General features: G+C 44.7%; 1 protein-coding gene across 1 annotated transcript; it reads left to right on the plus strand.

Moving 5' to 3' along the window:
- Positions 1-590: 590 nt before the first annotated feature.
- GAS1 (growth arrest specific 1) lies at positions 591-3,885 on the plus strand. The gene has a single exon (XM_036330629.1). The coding sequence runs from the start codon at positions 1,552-1,554 to the stop codon at positions 2,578-2,580; it is 1,029 nt and encodes a 342-aa protein (XP_036186522.1). The 5' UTR covers positions 591-1,551; the 3' UTR covers positions 2,581-3,885.
- Positions 3,886-15,584: the final 11,699 nt, after the last annotated feature.

Here is a 15,584-nt window from a genome sequence, read left to right on the forward strand (position 1 = left end):
GCTATTATTTTCTCATCACAATCGTGTTAGTAACTGACAGTTCTAAAATACTAATCTGGTTGATTGCATGTGTCTTGCAATTGACAACGATGCCTGGCTCCAGGGCCGAACCTGCCGGATCGGCAAATTTGGACCACGTGCTGGGAAGAGGGGGAAGGGGGCTGTACATATCTCATCAGTATCCCCCTAACTGAAGTGTGTGCCTCTTTCTTATGTGTGTTTACGTAACGTTCAAGTCTCAAAGTCCCACAATGAATTCTGATCTCCCCGCCTGTGATGATCAGGACCCAAAGATGGGGAACTCGAAAAACAAATCGAATTCTGAAGCCGGTCGAAGGCACAGATGGGGTTCAGGGGAAATTAATGCCACCCTCCCCCCCCCCGGACCCCCAATAAAGTTTAAAAGAACCAAACAAAAAGGCCCGTGGCCGGCTGCAAACAGCCGCCCCTAAGCCCTGATCGCGGGTTCTGAGCGCAAGCTGAGGCTCCATATCCGAGCCTCCTTAAGAGGAGGAGGAGCTCCCGGGCCTCTGTCAGGCTCCTTAAGCCCTTCCTTTCAAGCCCTGAAAGCCTGAATGTGAGCTGCCCACCGCCCTCCCCGCCCTCCCCCACTCCGCAACCCCACTCTAGCGGCTCAGAGGGGAAAAAAAGTTTCAACAACAACAGGCGGGACCAATAGCATCTCGAAAAGCCGGGAAAGGGGGCTGAGCAAAGGGCGAAAGAGAGTGGAGAAAGGAGAAAGCGGGCAGGCTCGGAGCGCGCGGGGCCGGGGCCGGGCGAGCCGGAGGAGCGTTGCTAATGTTTTTGTTTGTTTGCTTTTCCATGCATGCATAATGAGGGGGCACCGCGGCACCACGCGGGGGCTCCCGGCCCACTTTTGTATTTAAAGCCTCGCTGCGAGCGAGTCCGCTGCCGGGCTCAGCGGATCCGCTCCCCGGGCTCCTCGTCACCCGAGAAGCCGCCGCCGCCGAGGGAAGCCCGGGAGCCGCTCTCCGCCCGCGCCGAGTTTCTTTTTCTCCCCGCGACGCCCGGAAAGGGCTCCCCGGAGCTCGGCCGAGGCCGGGGTCGCCTCGGGCGGAGGGGGAGGGGACGCGGGCGGCCGGGACGCCGTGCACCGACGCGAGCCAGGACGCCGCACGATGAGAGAGCCCGCGGCGGCGGCGGCGCGGAGCTGAGTCCGGAGGAAGGAGCGGCCGCACAACGGCTCTGCGGGCGCGGAGCAAGATGCACCCGCGGCGCTCCGCGGTCCTGCAGCCCCGCCGCGGCCCCGCGGCCCGCAGCCCACCGGGGCGGCAGTGAGCGCCTCCCGCCACCGCCGGGAACCGACCGGAGGGGCTCTGGGCGGCCGCGCTTTTCTAGGAACCCACCGCAGCGGGAACCAGACCGACCTGCGAGCAGCAGAGCACCAGCCAGCGGCGCGCAGGGATTTATGAAAACACTCATGCAAGGAGTTGGCAGGACTGGGGCAAACTTTCCCACCGGCTCCGCGTCCGCCGCTCCCCGCGCCTCCTCTCCTTCACCCTCCTCGCCCGGCGGCCGCCGCTGCCCGCGATGGTGGCAGGACTGCTGGGCGGCGGCGGCGGGACCCGCGGGGGGACCGTGCCGGGCGCCTGGCTGTGCCTGATGGCGCTGCTGCAGCTGCTGGGCTCGGCGCCGCGGGGCTCGGGGCTGGCGCACGGCCGCCGCCTCATCTGCTGGCAGGCGCTGCTGCAGTGCCAGGGGGACCCGGAGTGCAGCTACGCCTACAGCCAGTACGCCGAGGCGTGCGCGCCGGTGCTGGCGCAGCGCGGCGGGGGCGACGCGCCGGGAGCCGCCGCCGCCTTCCCGGCCTCCGCCGCCTCTTTCTCCTCGCGCTGGCGCTGCCCGAGCCACTGCATCTCGGCCCTCATTCAGCTCAACCACACGCGCCGCGGGCCCGCTCTGGAGGACTGTGACTGCGCGCAGGACGAGAACTGTAAGTCCACCAAGCGCGCCATTGAGCCCTGCCTGCCCCGGACCAGCGGCGGCGGCGCGGGCGGCCCGGGCGCGGGCGGGGTCATGGGCTGCACCGAGGCCCGCCTGCGCTGCGATCGCGACAGCCGCTGCAACCTGGCGCTCAGCCGCTACCTGACCTACTGCGGCAAGCTCTTCAACGGGCTGCGCTGCACCGACGAGTGTCGCAGCGTCATCGAGGACATGCTGGCCGTGCCCAAGGCGGCGCTGCTCAACGACTGCGTGTGCGACGGCCTCGAGCGGCCCATCTGCGAGTCGGTCAAGGAGAACATGGCCCGCCTGTGCTTCGGCGCCGAGCTGGGGAACGGCCCCGGCAACAGCGGCTCGGACGGGGGCCTGGACGAATACGAGGACGAGGATTACTACGACGAGCAGCGCCCCGGGGGCGCGGGAAGCGAGCAGCCGCTGGACGATGACTACGGCGTCCCGCACCAGCCGCGCCCGGGTGGCGGCGCTGCTGCGGCGGGTGGCGGCGGAGACCTGTCCTACGGGCCCGGGCGAAGGAGCGGCGGCGGTCGACTGGCGCCCCGAGGCGCCTGGACCCCGTTGGCCTCCATCTTGCTGCTGCTGCTCCCGCTCCTGTTTTAGTCCTCGCGCCCCCCGCCATCGGCTGCGGGAGGGCCCGTGCCAGGGCACCTGTAGCTTGGGGACGGAAGGGATGGTTGGGGATACTTGCCAAAACGTTTGCAAAGTTGACTGTACCTAGCCGGTCTCCCCGCCATAACTTTTGGCACTTTCCCCGTCTCCTCTTCCGAGCACGACTCCTTGGACATCTTCCCTTACCCCTCATTCCAGACTCCAGAAACTCCCAACACGTCTGCCCCGCAGAAGCTGGCACGGCTAGAGTTCTGGACGCCCGACATGGAACGGGCTGGGGGGGGCGGGGTGCAGAACCACAGTCCTGGACTCCAAAGAGGGTGCTGACCAGTGGGGCCTTAATAGTTTCAAGGGACTGGGCTTGGAGCGGGGGATGGGGGGGGGGGGGTCGGATGGGGGATTTATATTTGCCAAGAGGTTGTCTTGTTCATGAGCATTTTTCCTGTGACGGGTGGGGGGAAGGGCCGGGATCGACTTTTATTGTGACCAGTGAGGACATTGCAATCTTAAATAATCAGAGAAGTCCCACTTACCTGTTTCATTCGTTTACTCTTGGTACCTGCGCCCTGAATTCTCAGTTTTGGGGTGGGAGGTGGGAAGGGGTTAATATTCCTGAATTAGTTTTGGGTAACTTGGAGCCCTTGACCTTAATTTCATTTCCACCACTCTGCTCTCTTAGCACCATTTCTTATAATTAAGGGTCAAAAAGTGCTGATCTAAAGAGTTGCTAGTGATATCGAACAATGCAAATTTGTATTAAATGAGCTCTGCACTGCCATCTATGAAAGCCCCTTTATGATGTTTGTTTTGTTGTCGTTTTTGTTCTTTACATCAAGAAGTTGTATGTACAAATATGCAGAGAACATATATTGCTTCTGCTTTTATCAGGGTGCTAAACCCTGGTACTTATATAAAGTGTATTAAAACTGGGGTTTGTTACCAGTTGCTGTACTTTGTATATAGAATTTTTATAAATTGTATGCTTCAGAAATAATTTATTTTTAAAAAGAAATTAAAAACTTTAAATCTGCATTCGTATTACACCTGTTCTCCCTGAAATGTATAGAAACCATTTGTCATCAGGGATCCAAACCCACAGTCCATTGTGAAGTGTGCTCTTAATCTAGAACAGTCTTAAAATGTACAGTGTATTTTATAGATTTGAAGTTAACATTCTTATTTTCAAGAGAATTTATGGACATTGTAGAAATGTATAAATGCATTTCCAAACTGCCTTAAACATTGTATTTTTATAGACTTTTTTTTTAAAAAAAAAAATTCTTATGTTTTAAGTAACTATGTCTTTGTGTATTTCTTTTTTTTTCCTTTTTTGGTTATTTGTTTTATTAAAATGTGTACAACAGTAAAGAGTTTTAAATAATGAATATGGTGTAGTTACTTTCCTGAGTTACATTGTGGTTAACCCAATAATGGGTGTGGAGGGGCCACTGGGAATCTATCAACCATCAACTGAAATTAAAATGCAGTACAAGACAAGAAATGAGGCCTATTATTTCTGCCTTTAATTTAATGAACAATTAGACATCTGTAAATGAGGCAGCTAAAAAGATATAATTGACTGGCCTCCACTGGTTTTTATGTTTGTGGAGGGAATTCACAAAATCCTATCTCCTACATAATTTGGGGATAACCCCACATCCCTTTTTCCTCCCCCATTTCCACTGGGCGCCCCTAACCCCCTTCCAGGAGTGTCCTCCCTAACTACTAGACATTCCCCTACAATCAAACATGCCAATAACATCTGTTACCAATAGGTCTTAGGAAACCTGTGAGACTCAGTACTTCAAAGTCATTTTCACACTTTGGGTGAAAACGTACAAAATTTTGTTACAAAACATTCAGGCGAGCAAAAGTAAACACACTGGGGAGAGGAACAATTACCAGGACTTGTAATATTGTTGTGAGGAGTTGTTTAGCAGTGGGCTGAAGGCTGGGTTCCTGCCAGAGCTACTGATCTACACTCAAACGCCCTTAGATAAATAATTACACTCTTAAGCTGTGTCGAGTGCTGATACACTTGACCTTGTAAATAGAAATGTTTGCAGTAGGAATAAACTCCGGCATTGGAAAATCTTTTAAACATTAACACAAAAGAGAGCGCTCTGTCCTCTGGGGATTTGACTCCGAACCTCGCCAAGCTAGGCACTTGCAAGGGGGAAAAAAAGTTTATTTATCTTCTATTCCTGGTGTTTATTTAAAGCTTTTCATTTTAAACGCGGTGATTGGAAGGCAAGTCAGGAGTTTAAAAAGTCACCACAAATAAACTTTGTCTGAGGGGTCCACAGATTAGCAAGATCTCGTGTCTCTTTATATGATATTAACATGTGCTGAGAAAACATAACCAGATTTCTCTGCTGCCTGAAGTAATTAACAAAGCCACGCCCCCTCCCAACTTCCTCCCACCCACTCCCACCCCCTACTTTCAAGGTTTCTTTTCCTCTAAAGTGGCTCTTTCCCCAGCTTTTACGGAGGGCTTCTGGGTGCTTCTTGTTGGGTCTAAAATCAAGAGATTCGTATATGGGTGGCATCCGAAAGTCTTAGGTCCTTGTAGTGGGACGCCTAGGAGTGGTGTGTGGCTGGAACCCCTGTCACCTGAATGGTTGAGTAAACATATTGTTAAGACAAAGCTGAAAGCTTTGTTTCTTTGGGGAATGAACAAAGGGTTTGCCAAAAGACTTGTAAATGAAATCAGCTTTCTTTACAAAACGTCAAGTTAGCAACACTCCTGCGTTTGTTCTTAAATATGTTTAAATCATCTCCATTTCATGTTATTTTTAACACATTCTTGACTAAAAGTGAAGTCTTTGTCCCAGGAAAAGGCCCAGTTTTCCCCAGTTGGAAGTAAAAGGCATTAGCACTAGAAAAGGCCTGATAATTAACTGCTACAATAAACTCACGACTTGATTTTACAGGGTCCTGTCCAAAGCATCTGCCTGGAATAAATCACCACAGCTAGCTCTCGGGGAGAGAAGACACGAGGCTTTTCTGCTTTCTTCCTGGAAGAAAGTGAACATCGATCGGTGGTCCATTTCAACGTAAAACAGTTCTACACTGGAGCCCAGGAGCCTCCTTTCCCCCTGCAGACCTGGTGGGCTCCAGACCAGGTGACTCAGATGTTGGGACCTTCCGCTTTGGTTGTAGAGTATAGGTTGCCATCTGCTCCTAGGCAGAAAGGATTTTTACAGATGTTGACATCTGTAACATCTCACGCTCTCTGGGGAGGCTTTTGGAATTTCGGACATTCGAGATGGAGAATGCCTGGAAGTACCATTACCGAGAGAAAGGGTATCTCTGGCTTTTCCTGGGGACTCTCGAAAAGCACCCCGTTCCCCACAGAAGTCTTCCAGAGTGAGAGCGACTCCTTTCGGATTTCATGGAAAATCGTGGGTCCTGGCGGTCGTCCTCATTTTCCCAGTTAGCAGGTTTGCCTTCTCGGTGACAGTTTATTTGTCTTTGGAGACACTCCAGTGACAAATGTTTAAGGGGGTGTGGGACAATGGTGGAGGACAAGGGGGCAGTTCATTGAACTGACAGTGACCATACAGTACCTAGGAGGAGGTTCGAGCTTCCCTGTTCACCCAGGCACACAGCAGCGCTTTTGCATATGACCACAATGGACATAACGTAAGGTCTCTGTTTATGTTTAACAATATATAGCAATGTACGTGAGCAATATCTGTGTGTAAAGTGGAAAAAAATGGCTGGAGGGAACGAAATTCTTGTACTAAGTAGCAGGACCCCCCTTTGCTTGGACAGGGCCCCTACAAATGTCCAAAAGTAAGGAAGCAGCTCCTGACACCCTCTGCCACAGACTAAAGGTGCCCCCACGCTCTGACATGGCTGGGAGGCGCTGCAGCGCCCCCAGTAGGGTCTGCATGGGGCAGACCAGGCTCAGAACCAGGAGCCCATCTCCTTGGAGGAGTCAAGAGAAACCATCCCCTTCCTCACCACTCCCTGCGTGCCCACCCCGACTCCATCCCAGCCATGCTCTGCAGTAGAGACTAAATAGAGGGAGGAAAGGCCAGGAGAACTTTGAGAGCCATCCAACCCTGCATTTGACAGTCTCTCCACTTTAAACTTTGGCTTTGCATTATTAGTTTATTGGCTTCAACTGTGCAATTTCTCACACATAACCTCAGGGGTCCCTTTCAAGCCCAGGAAAAGAAAAGCAGACATTATTTGTTTTTTGACCTCTTGTATAAGGAACATCAGAAACACTTGTCAGCTGACCCCGTGTCTCCCAACGCAAGGTCGTTGGGAAGCATCACGTTACAAATGCCTGGGTATCCATGGGTGTCTCCCTGCGTCTTGAGTTAAGGACAGTTGGACGTTACTGTATTCCGTAAGAGGGCTTGCCTCTTGCTGGACAGTTGAAAAGGTTCACCCTTGACTATCTGAATGACATAAGTAATGTGCTATTAGCATAAGTACCTTCTAAGGCATCCATTTAATCAATTTCTTAAATCACAGAATGATCTACTACAAAATAGTGGACTGTATACACTATATTTTGGCACAAAGATGGTCATTCTCCCACTAGTAACCAGGGGCTCTAAATAAATGATTTCAACAATGTTTTATTAAAGGACGACAAGGGCCCTCGAGCTGCATTAATCGGGGAGAAGTCGAGTGGCACTTTTGTTATGGAAATGTTAAGCACATAATAGCACTACCGAACAATGTGCAGCCACTTCATTCTTTCAGCCATGCTGACACCTCTTAAAGAGGAACTGCAGGGAAGGATGTGGGAAAGATTTGCTTTCCGAGGAAGCTTTCAGCTCATATTTTGGAGAGCCACCTCCAACCCGTGTGTAATATGCATGCAACAGAAGCAAGAAGGGCTGCTGAGATGCACAAATGATTTCCCCTAATTTGGGGAGCTTGGGTTCCAAAATAAAATCCAACATCTACATTTTTTTTGACATGACATTTGTCAAAGCTATATGTTGCTGATTTTGTAGTGCAACAAGTCCAATTTCATAATGTGGATCAAGGTCTCAGCTACTCTCAACAGTGTTGATACTAGTCTCCTGCAAGTAGCTCTGACAAGCTCCTTAAGCAAACAGAATGCATCTTAAAATCCGCAAAAAGGTGAATACACACAATGTCCTAAAGGGCATCTTCAATCTGTAGCCAAAACTAAAAGAATATTATGTTTCCAGACTTTATGGACATCCTTATGTTCTCCCATTATCAATATCTATTCTTCCAATTTAATTTCTATATTTAAATCTTATAAGTTCTATAGGGTATTTGTGGGTTCATTGATGCCAGAATACAGTCATAGCTCACAACTAACTCCTATTGTGTATCTTATCTCTGATCAGGTGTTTCTAGGCACCAGCATAAGAAATACTTCAGTGAGGCTTGAGACCTTTCTCATAGACATCTCTTTCATGAAAATGCCAGTCCAACCTACAGCTTTAACCCCTGTCACCTGTTACCAGTCACTTCTGCTTTTGTGATGACTGAAACTCATGTCTGTAACCCTGAATAGTTGATAGGATTTGGGGGGTAAGTGTGATAAAAAGAGTACATTTTGATTCCACAGGCATCTAGAAAGGGTCTGTGTGTGGCAACCAATGTGACTGACTACCCTGGATTCACTGGTAGCCAAGATGGGAGACACACAGATACTTTCAACATCAAATGGCAAGGATGGAGGAGTATAACTGGATGATTTACCCCAACGTTGGGTTTGAGAAAAGCTTAGGAATGGAACAGCCCTGTGTGTATGTGAGTGTGTGTGTGTGTGTGTGTGTGTGTGTGTGTGTGTGTGTGGTGGCCATTCCTTACCACCAAAGCATAAAGTAGGAAGTAGCAAGGGTGGGGTTTGAAAGCAGGGTTAATATTGGGTCATAGAAGCCTTGAATGTCATGCTAGGCATTCAAGGCTTGACTTTACCCTGCTCAGCGTACATGACAGGAAACCTCTGGGAATTCCCAGCTGAAAGCTTCAGAGGTTCCACCTTCTGGAACTGAGTATCTGATGATCTTAAGGAGTGAAGACCGGAGACCCGGAGAACAGTTAGGAGGCTGCTACCAGCTCCAGTGGACAGCGGCCAGGGACTGAGTAGAAGAGTGGCAGTGTGGGCAGAGAAGAAGGAGATTCAAGACCCTGTGATTGTTCTAATACGAAGTGTTCAGGGGGGGCGGGAGGCCAATATGACTGCTGGGCTTCTAGCTCAGACAGTTGGGTGAATGGTGTCAGATTCTGTCCCAGAAGAAGAAAGGTTGGAGGGCAAGTTATGTTTGAGGATATACAAACATATCCAGGTGGCAGTGCACTTCAGGAAACCAACTCTGGCCTAACGTTTAGGGCAGATATCAGACTTGTATCGTGGTCATGGTTAAACCTCTGAGAGTGACACTCCCAAAGAGAGTGCTGAGAGGAAGAAGGGCAGTGGGCACGGGGAGATGTCCAGAACAGGAACCCCAGCAGGGATCACAGAATGTCAGAGAGGTCTGAGGAGGAGCAGGAGCAAAAAATAATAAAGGTTCTGGTCATAATTTCACCTAAATATTAAAATGCTTAAGAGGCTAATATTATGACTAAGCCTAAAGACCAAGACAAATGCACCGGATTTCTAAGAAAATAAAAATGACCAAAATATTCTTAATTATACCAATAGTAGTAATCATGATTGTAATTACAATTAACTCTAGTAAAGTAAAAATTACCAAAATTATGTCACTGCATCAAAAGAATTGTAATAATAATAAGTAATGACAGTTAGTATTGTTGAGTGATTACTATGTGCCCTGCATAGTGCCGAGTATGTAATGTATATTGCATCATTTCATCATTGCAACTTTACCTTATTTTTATGATCACCATTTTATAGATGAAAGAACTGATGCTTAAATGAGTTGACCATGGTTATTCAGTGAGTAAGTTGGTGAATATAGAATCTAGGTTTGTGTCAAGATACTGAGATCATTGTTTTCATACTAGATTGAATCTCAAAATGTAGAAAACCTGAATAGCCCAGTTTTTTTTTTGAAATATTGGACCAAATCCAAATGATTTTCTCTAACTATCTATCGATAGGGGGAAATAAGTCACAATGTTAGCAATGTTGGCATTGTGGGTAATTATTATTTTTTCCTTATGTGTTTCCCAAATTTTATCAATAACTATATATATATAACCCTGTTTTCACAATGTTAATGTTTTTAAATAATACTACTCAAAACCGTTAGAAAGAAGAGGGTGCAGGTTCTGCACCTGTGCTCACTGCCCCGTTTCCCACACTTCAGAGGCGTGCGCCCTCCTTTCCCTCATCTGCTCAGTATACCTCAAATTTTCATGAAAAAGAAGTGATATGTTTGGGAGCTCAAAATATTTCAAACTGTAAAACTGTTCTATTTGAAAAATCGTATGACAGACAAATACATCATGAAAACATAAACATGTTAGAGCAAAAAGGGTCTCAAAAGATCTTTTATGTATCCATTCACTTAAATGATGTTTATTGAGCACTTGCTATGGGCCAAGTGGCCTGCTAAGCACTGGGACACAGCAGTGAACCAGAAAGGGAAACTTGCTGCCGGCAGAACGTGTGGGCCATGCTGCAGCCTCTTTCCTGACTCTCGCTTCCTGTTCTGTAACAAGACCATCCTTCCTCTAGTAAAGAATGACCACTCCTTCTTCTTAGTCCACGGCTATTCATTCAGTTCTTTGTTAATCTTTCATTTCTCCAGATATGTTCATGCCTCACCGATATGTGTAGGGAAATATACATTTATCCTGTATAATAAAGATGTAATATGCAAATGGTTGTTACCTAACGACCAGATCACGGATCAGCAGGAGCGTGGGGCAGCGAGCTATAAGAGGGCAGCGGAGAGCTACAGGAGGGGGCTGGGCAGCAAGCTATGGGGGGGAGGGGTGCGGAGGGAGCTACAGGAGGGCGGGGCAGTGGGAGGAGAGCTATTGGAGGGCAACAGCAAGCTACTGGCGCAGGGGTTCATGCTCGGGACTACTAGTATATATATATGACTAAGCATCCCATTTTTATGTATTTACAAGTGGAAGAAGTAAATCCCATCATTTGTCAGTTCATTGTACAGTTTTCTTCTAGTGAAATTCTAATAGAAGAGCTGAGCCAAAAAATGTTATGGCATTTTCAGAAACTGAAATGAGCCCTAATTCTTGACATGTGCCTAAATGAAAATGTACTATTATATTCTGGAAGAAAAATGATTTATAATGAGTAAAGTAACCATGAAATTGTATATTGCATAATATTTAAAAAATAAGCATCAGTAAGCTATAGAAATAAAATACAGACTAATATTTCATTTAAATTATCAAATGGAGCCCTTGCCTATTATCACCTGACTTGCCTCTATTCACAAATAGTGAACCTGGTCACACAATGCAATATGAAGATCATGTACCATAAAAATGTACACTTGAAACCTATATAATCTTATTAACCAATGTCACCTCAATAAATGTAATAAAAAGAAAAATAGTGAACCTATTACATGTTAATATAAATAATATATTTTTGAGGAAAAAGTCTATTAGTGGGAAGGCAGCTGGATTTTCATATCTGCTTCTGTATTTATTCTACTCTCTATATAGTATATGTCTTTAGATATGTGGTTAGAAAAGGCAGGAATAATTTAATAGTATTTTCAAACAGTTGTGGACATTCTTTGATTTGCAACAACATTCAACGAGTGGTAGATTTAAAAAGGTTAATTGTGAGGCACAATCTGAAGCCATATCAATTAGTATTTCATAATCTGTGACATTAAAATCCATGTCTATCTTATTATTTTAATGGTCTTTTAATCCATGCCTGATATTATAATGCCATCCATCCACTGGTCTTTTAAAAAATATCTGTCACTGAGTTGTGAAGACAATACAAATATTGACACATTTTATTTTATTATACTAAATAAATAACATTTGTTAATATCACCACTGATCTCAATATTAATTCTCTAATTGTTGGAAATATATCAAGTTCACAGTACAGGATACAAGTTTTCCAAAATTCTCATTTTTAGCATGGAAGATCAAATGTTATTACTGGCAACAAATCATGTCATTTTCCTTGAATTGTGCTTTTTTTCTGAAAAAAAAAAAAAATGTTTGCCAAACATAATTTGTCCTTCAGTCATTTTTTCATGTAAAAAGGTTCTTCCATGGAAGAAGTGGCTAGTTCACAACTCAACCACACAAGTTTTTCCTTGAGAAAACCATTTATGCAGCAGGAATGCCTAAAGAGTACTTCCCATTTTATCACATAGAAGAATATTTAAAAAATGTATGCTCACTGATAGAGTTTAAATACATTTTTGTTGCTTCATTGAGGTTATTCTAGGTGAAACTGTCGAACTTTTTGTAGTGTAAATAAATGCATTGAAGCAAAGAGTTCGATGACTGAGACATTTGGTATAATTGTCTTGATTTGTGATAAGTCACCATTAAGTTTACTCACCATTGTTTTTGCTCCATCAATGCAAAGAAATGTTAACACAATGCAGAAGGAAAATACTAGTGGTTCCTTGCGATTACAATGAAAACAGTTTTGATCTGTCTTGAGGATATTCCAGGATCTGTACACAACTATTGGAAAACTCCTGATATATATTGTTTTATTTCTAGTATTTAGAATATTGATACCTCTTCATTGCTTTTCATGTCACATTGCCCTGGCTGGGATTGCCAGTGCAATGTTAAAAAGGTGGCCATTCTTCTTGTATGCCAACTCTAAGGTAATACTTCTATTGTTTCTACTGTGATGCTTGGTATAGGTTTCTAGTATATGCTTTATTAAATTAAGGAAATATCTTTTAAATTTCTTGAGCTATTGTTGGTGATTTATATTTTTATATAAAACAAACTAAATTTCATTTAGATTTTCAAAGTATTAATATTACATTGCATAAAATATTCTCTTTCATAAAGTTTTGTTTATATTATTAGTCTTTTCAAACAATATGTTTTGAGTTTAAAATATGAAATTCATGCTAGGATTAACTGTTTTTTGTTGTTCCTTTCTACTGCAATGCTATTGACTTCATTCTACTGTATTTTTGTTGTTCTTTTATTGGGTTCCTGCTCATTTATTTTCATCTTCATGTTTTCCAACACATTTGTTTCTGGATACAACTTTTCCTCTGTGCAACTTTTAGGTCACATCCCACAGGTTTTGATGTGCTATTCTCTTATTGTAGCTCATTTCCAAAGAGTACATCCTTCTGATTTTGGGTGGCTCTTTTACCTCAAGATTGTCTAGATTATATTTTTAAGTTTTTAGGTGATATTTTGTCATTTTAATCAAAATGATTAGTGAATATAGTCTAGTAATTTCTGCTTTTTTGCAACTTCATAGTTTATTTATGGATATTAATATGATCAAATTTTGTATATATTTTAGGTACATAAAAAAAGGAAGGTGTAACATCTGATTTTGTTAGTGTTCTTTACAACAGTATATCAATTTAATTATTTTAATTCTCTATATCTCTTTTACTGTTGTTTTAAAGTCTCCTACTATGTATTCTGTGGAATCATCAGAATTGATTTATCAATTCTTTTTAAAAATTTCTATTAGGTTTTGCATATATATTTTGAAAGTAAGTGTTAAATGCAGTTAGTTACATGACCATTTAGCTTTATGGTAAAACATACCTTAAAACAATATGAAACAGAACTCTTTACCTTTCTAATAGCTTTTGCCTTTATTCTGTCTCATAGTAATGTTGCTGCGTCTGTTTTTAATTTGTTAATTTATGCTATTTATTTTTTAAATAAACTTCTTTTTGCTTTTTCTTATTACAGAGAATGCATATACATTGAAAATTTAGAAGATACAGTTAATCAAAAGGAAGAGAATAAAAGCACCCATAATAGTATCAGCTAGAGATAATCTAGGTATTTTTATATATAACCTTTCAATATTTTCTATACGTTTAAGTAAATCAAAACATATATTCTATTTTATAAATTGTTTCATATACTTAATACACCCTTTAACACTACTTTGGGGGTGACATAGCTTTTTATATCTCTTCTTTTTTTTGTCTTTATTGTTGAAAGTATTACATATGTCTCCTTTTCCCCCCATTAACCTCTCCCAGCTGACTCCCATCCCCCAACACAGCCCCTCATCCCCCTACTATCTGTGTCCATTGGTTATATTTATGTCCATGCATATAAGTCCTTTGGTTGATCTCTTACCACCACCACCACCACTACCCTCTTCTGCCTTTCCTCTGAGGTTTGATGGTCTATTCGATGCTTCTATGTCTCTGGATCTATTTTTGTTCATCAGTTTATGTTGTTCATTATATTCCACAAATGAATGAGATCATGTGATACTTATCTTTACCTAACTGGCTTATTTCGCTTAGCATAATGCTTTTCAGTTTGTTCCATCCATGCTGTTGTAAATAATAAGAGTCCTTTCTTTTTTACAGCAGCATAGTGTTCCATTGTGTAGATGTTCCACAGTTTTTTGTTTGTTTGTTTGTTTTTTTAAAAATATATTTTATTGATTTTTTACAGAGAGGAAGGGAGAGGGATAGAGAGTTAGAAACATCGATCAGCTGCCTCCTGCACACCCCCCACTGGGGATGTGCCCACAACCAAGGTACATGCCCTTGACTGGAATCGAACCTGGGACCCTTCAGTCCGCAGGCTGACGCTCTATCCACTGAGCCAAACCGGTCAGGGCTGTACCACAGTTTTTAAAACCATTCATCTGCTGATGGACACTTAGGCTGTTTCTAAATCTTAGCTATTGTAAATTGTGCTGCTATGAACATAGGGGTGCATATATACCTTCTCATTTTTTTTTATTCTTTTGTGTTCTCTTATTTTAGTTCTTTAAAGAACATACAGTTAGCTAGGGTGGGTTTTATTTGATTGGTTGATTGGCACTATTTTTTTATTCTAATGGAGCTTTTATTTTTTCATAGGCAATCTATATTAATAAAAGGGTAATATGCTAATTAGACCGGATGTCTTCCGGATGTCCATCTGGACAAAGCCACAGTGGCTTGTGAGGGCCGAGGGACCATGGAGCAGGAGAGGCACTGCTGCGGGCGTGGGGCAGCGGCAGAGCCACTGCTGCTGCCGCCCCTTTCTCAGAGGCAATGCGGGAGAGGCTGCAGCGCAGGCAGGTTCAGCACCGGGGCCCCTTCCACACAGGCAGAAGGAGAAGGGGCTGTGCAGTCTAGGTCCCAGTGCTGCCCTTCTGCAGAGGCAGGCACAGAGGCAGTGGCGCAGGCCTGCTCCTGCCACCATGCCTCTACAGAGGCTGGACGGGGTGTGACCTGCTGTGCCTCAACCTCCCACAGCCCCTCCCCCAGCCGGCCTAGCCCCAGATCGCCCCCTACCCACCAGTGGGCAGGGGGCACAGCCAGTGCTAAGAAGCGATGGCTGAGGGCCGGAAGCACAGCGGCCTGCAGTAGCAGCAGGAGCGGGGTGATGGGGGCAGTGCCTTCCCATGGTCAGCCCGGTCGCCTCCCATGGGGAGCAGGCCTAAGCCATCAGTAGGACATTCCCTGAGGGCTCCTGGACTGTGAGAGGGGCAAGCTGGGCTGAAGGAACCCCCGGTGCATGAATTTTCATGCACCGGGCCTCTAGTTTAAACATACTTACATTCACTGGTTACTGATTTATTTTTACCTTCTTACTTTATGTGTTAAATTTACCATGCTTTTTAAAAATCCCACTTGGATTGCCTTTCTTGGATGGAACATGTCTGTTTTATTGTTGTTCTTACTGTGTTTTTTCCCATCCCACCTCCCCAATCTCCCAATTGTTTGGAAGTTATAAACTGCGTTACTATTTTTTCTAATGTTTGTTTAGTCCACATATATAACTATTATTTTATCTCATTATCTGAAGTTAATCAGTTTCTATATTGTCCTCCAAAAGAAAAAAGTGACATTTTCTAAGCCCTTCCACCTTCTACCATCTTGTATCATACAAACTGTTTCTTC

The sequence above is a fragment of the Myotis myotis genome, unplaced genomic scaffold (genome assembly GCF_014108235.1).
Source record: "Myotis myotis isolate mMyoMyo1 unplaced genomic scaffold, mMyoMyo1.p scaffold_m19_p_12, whole genome shotgun sequence".
NCBI classification, from domain to species: Eukaryota; Metazoa; Chordata; class Mammalia; order Chiroptera; family Vespertilionidae; genus Myotis; species Myotis myotis.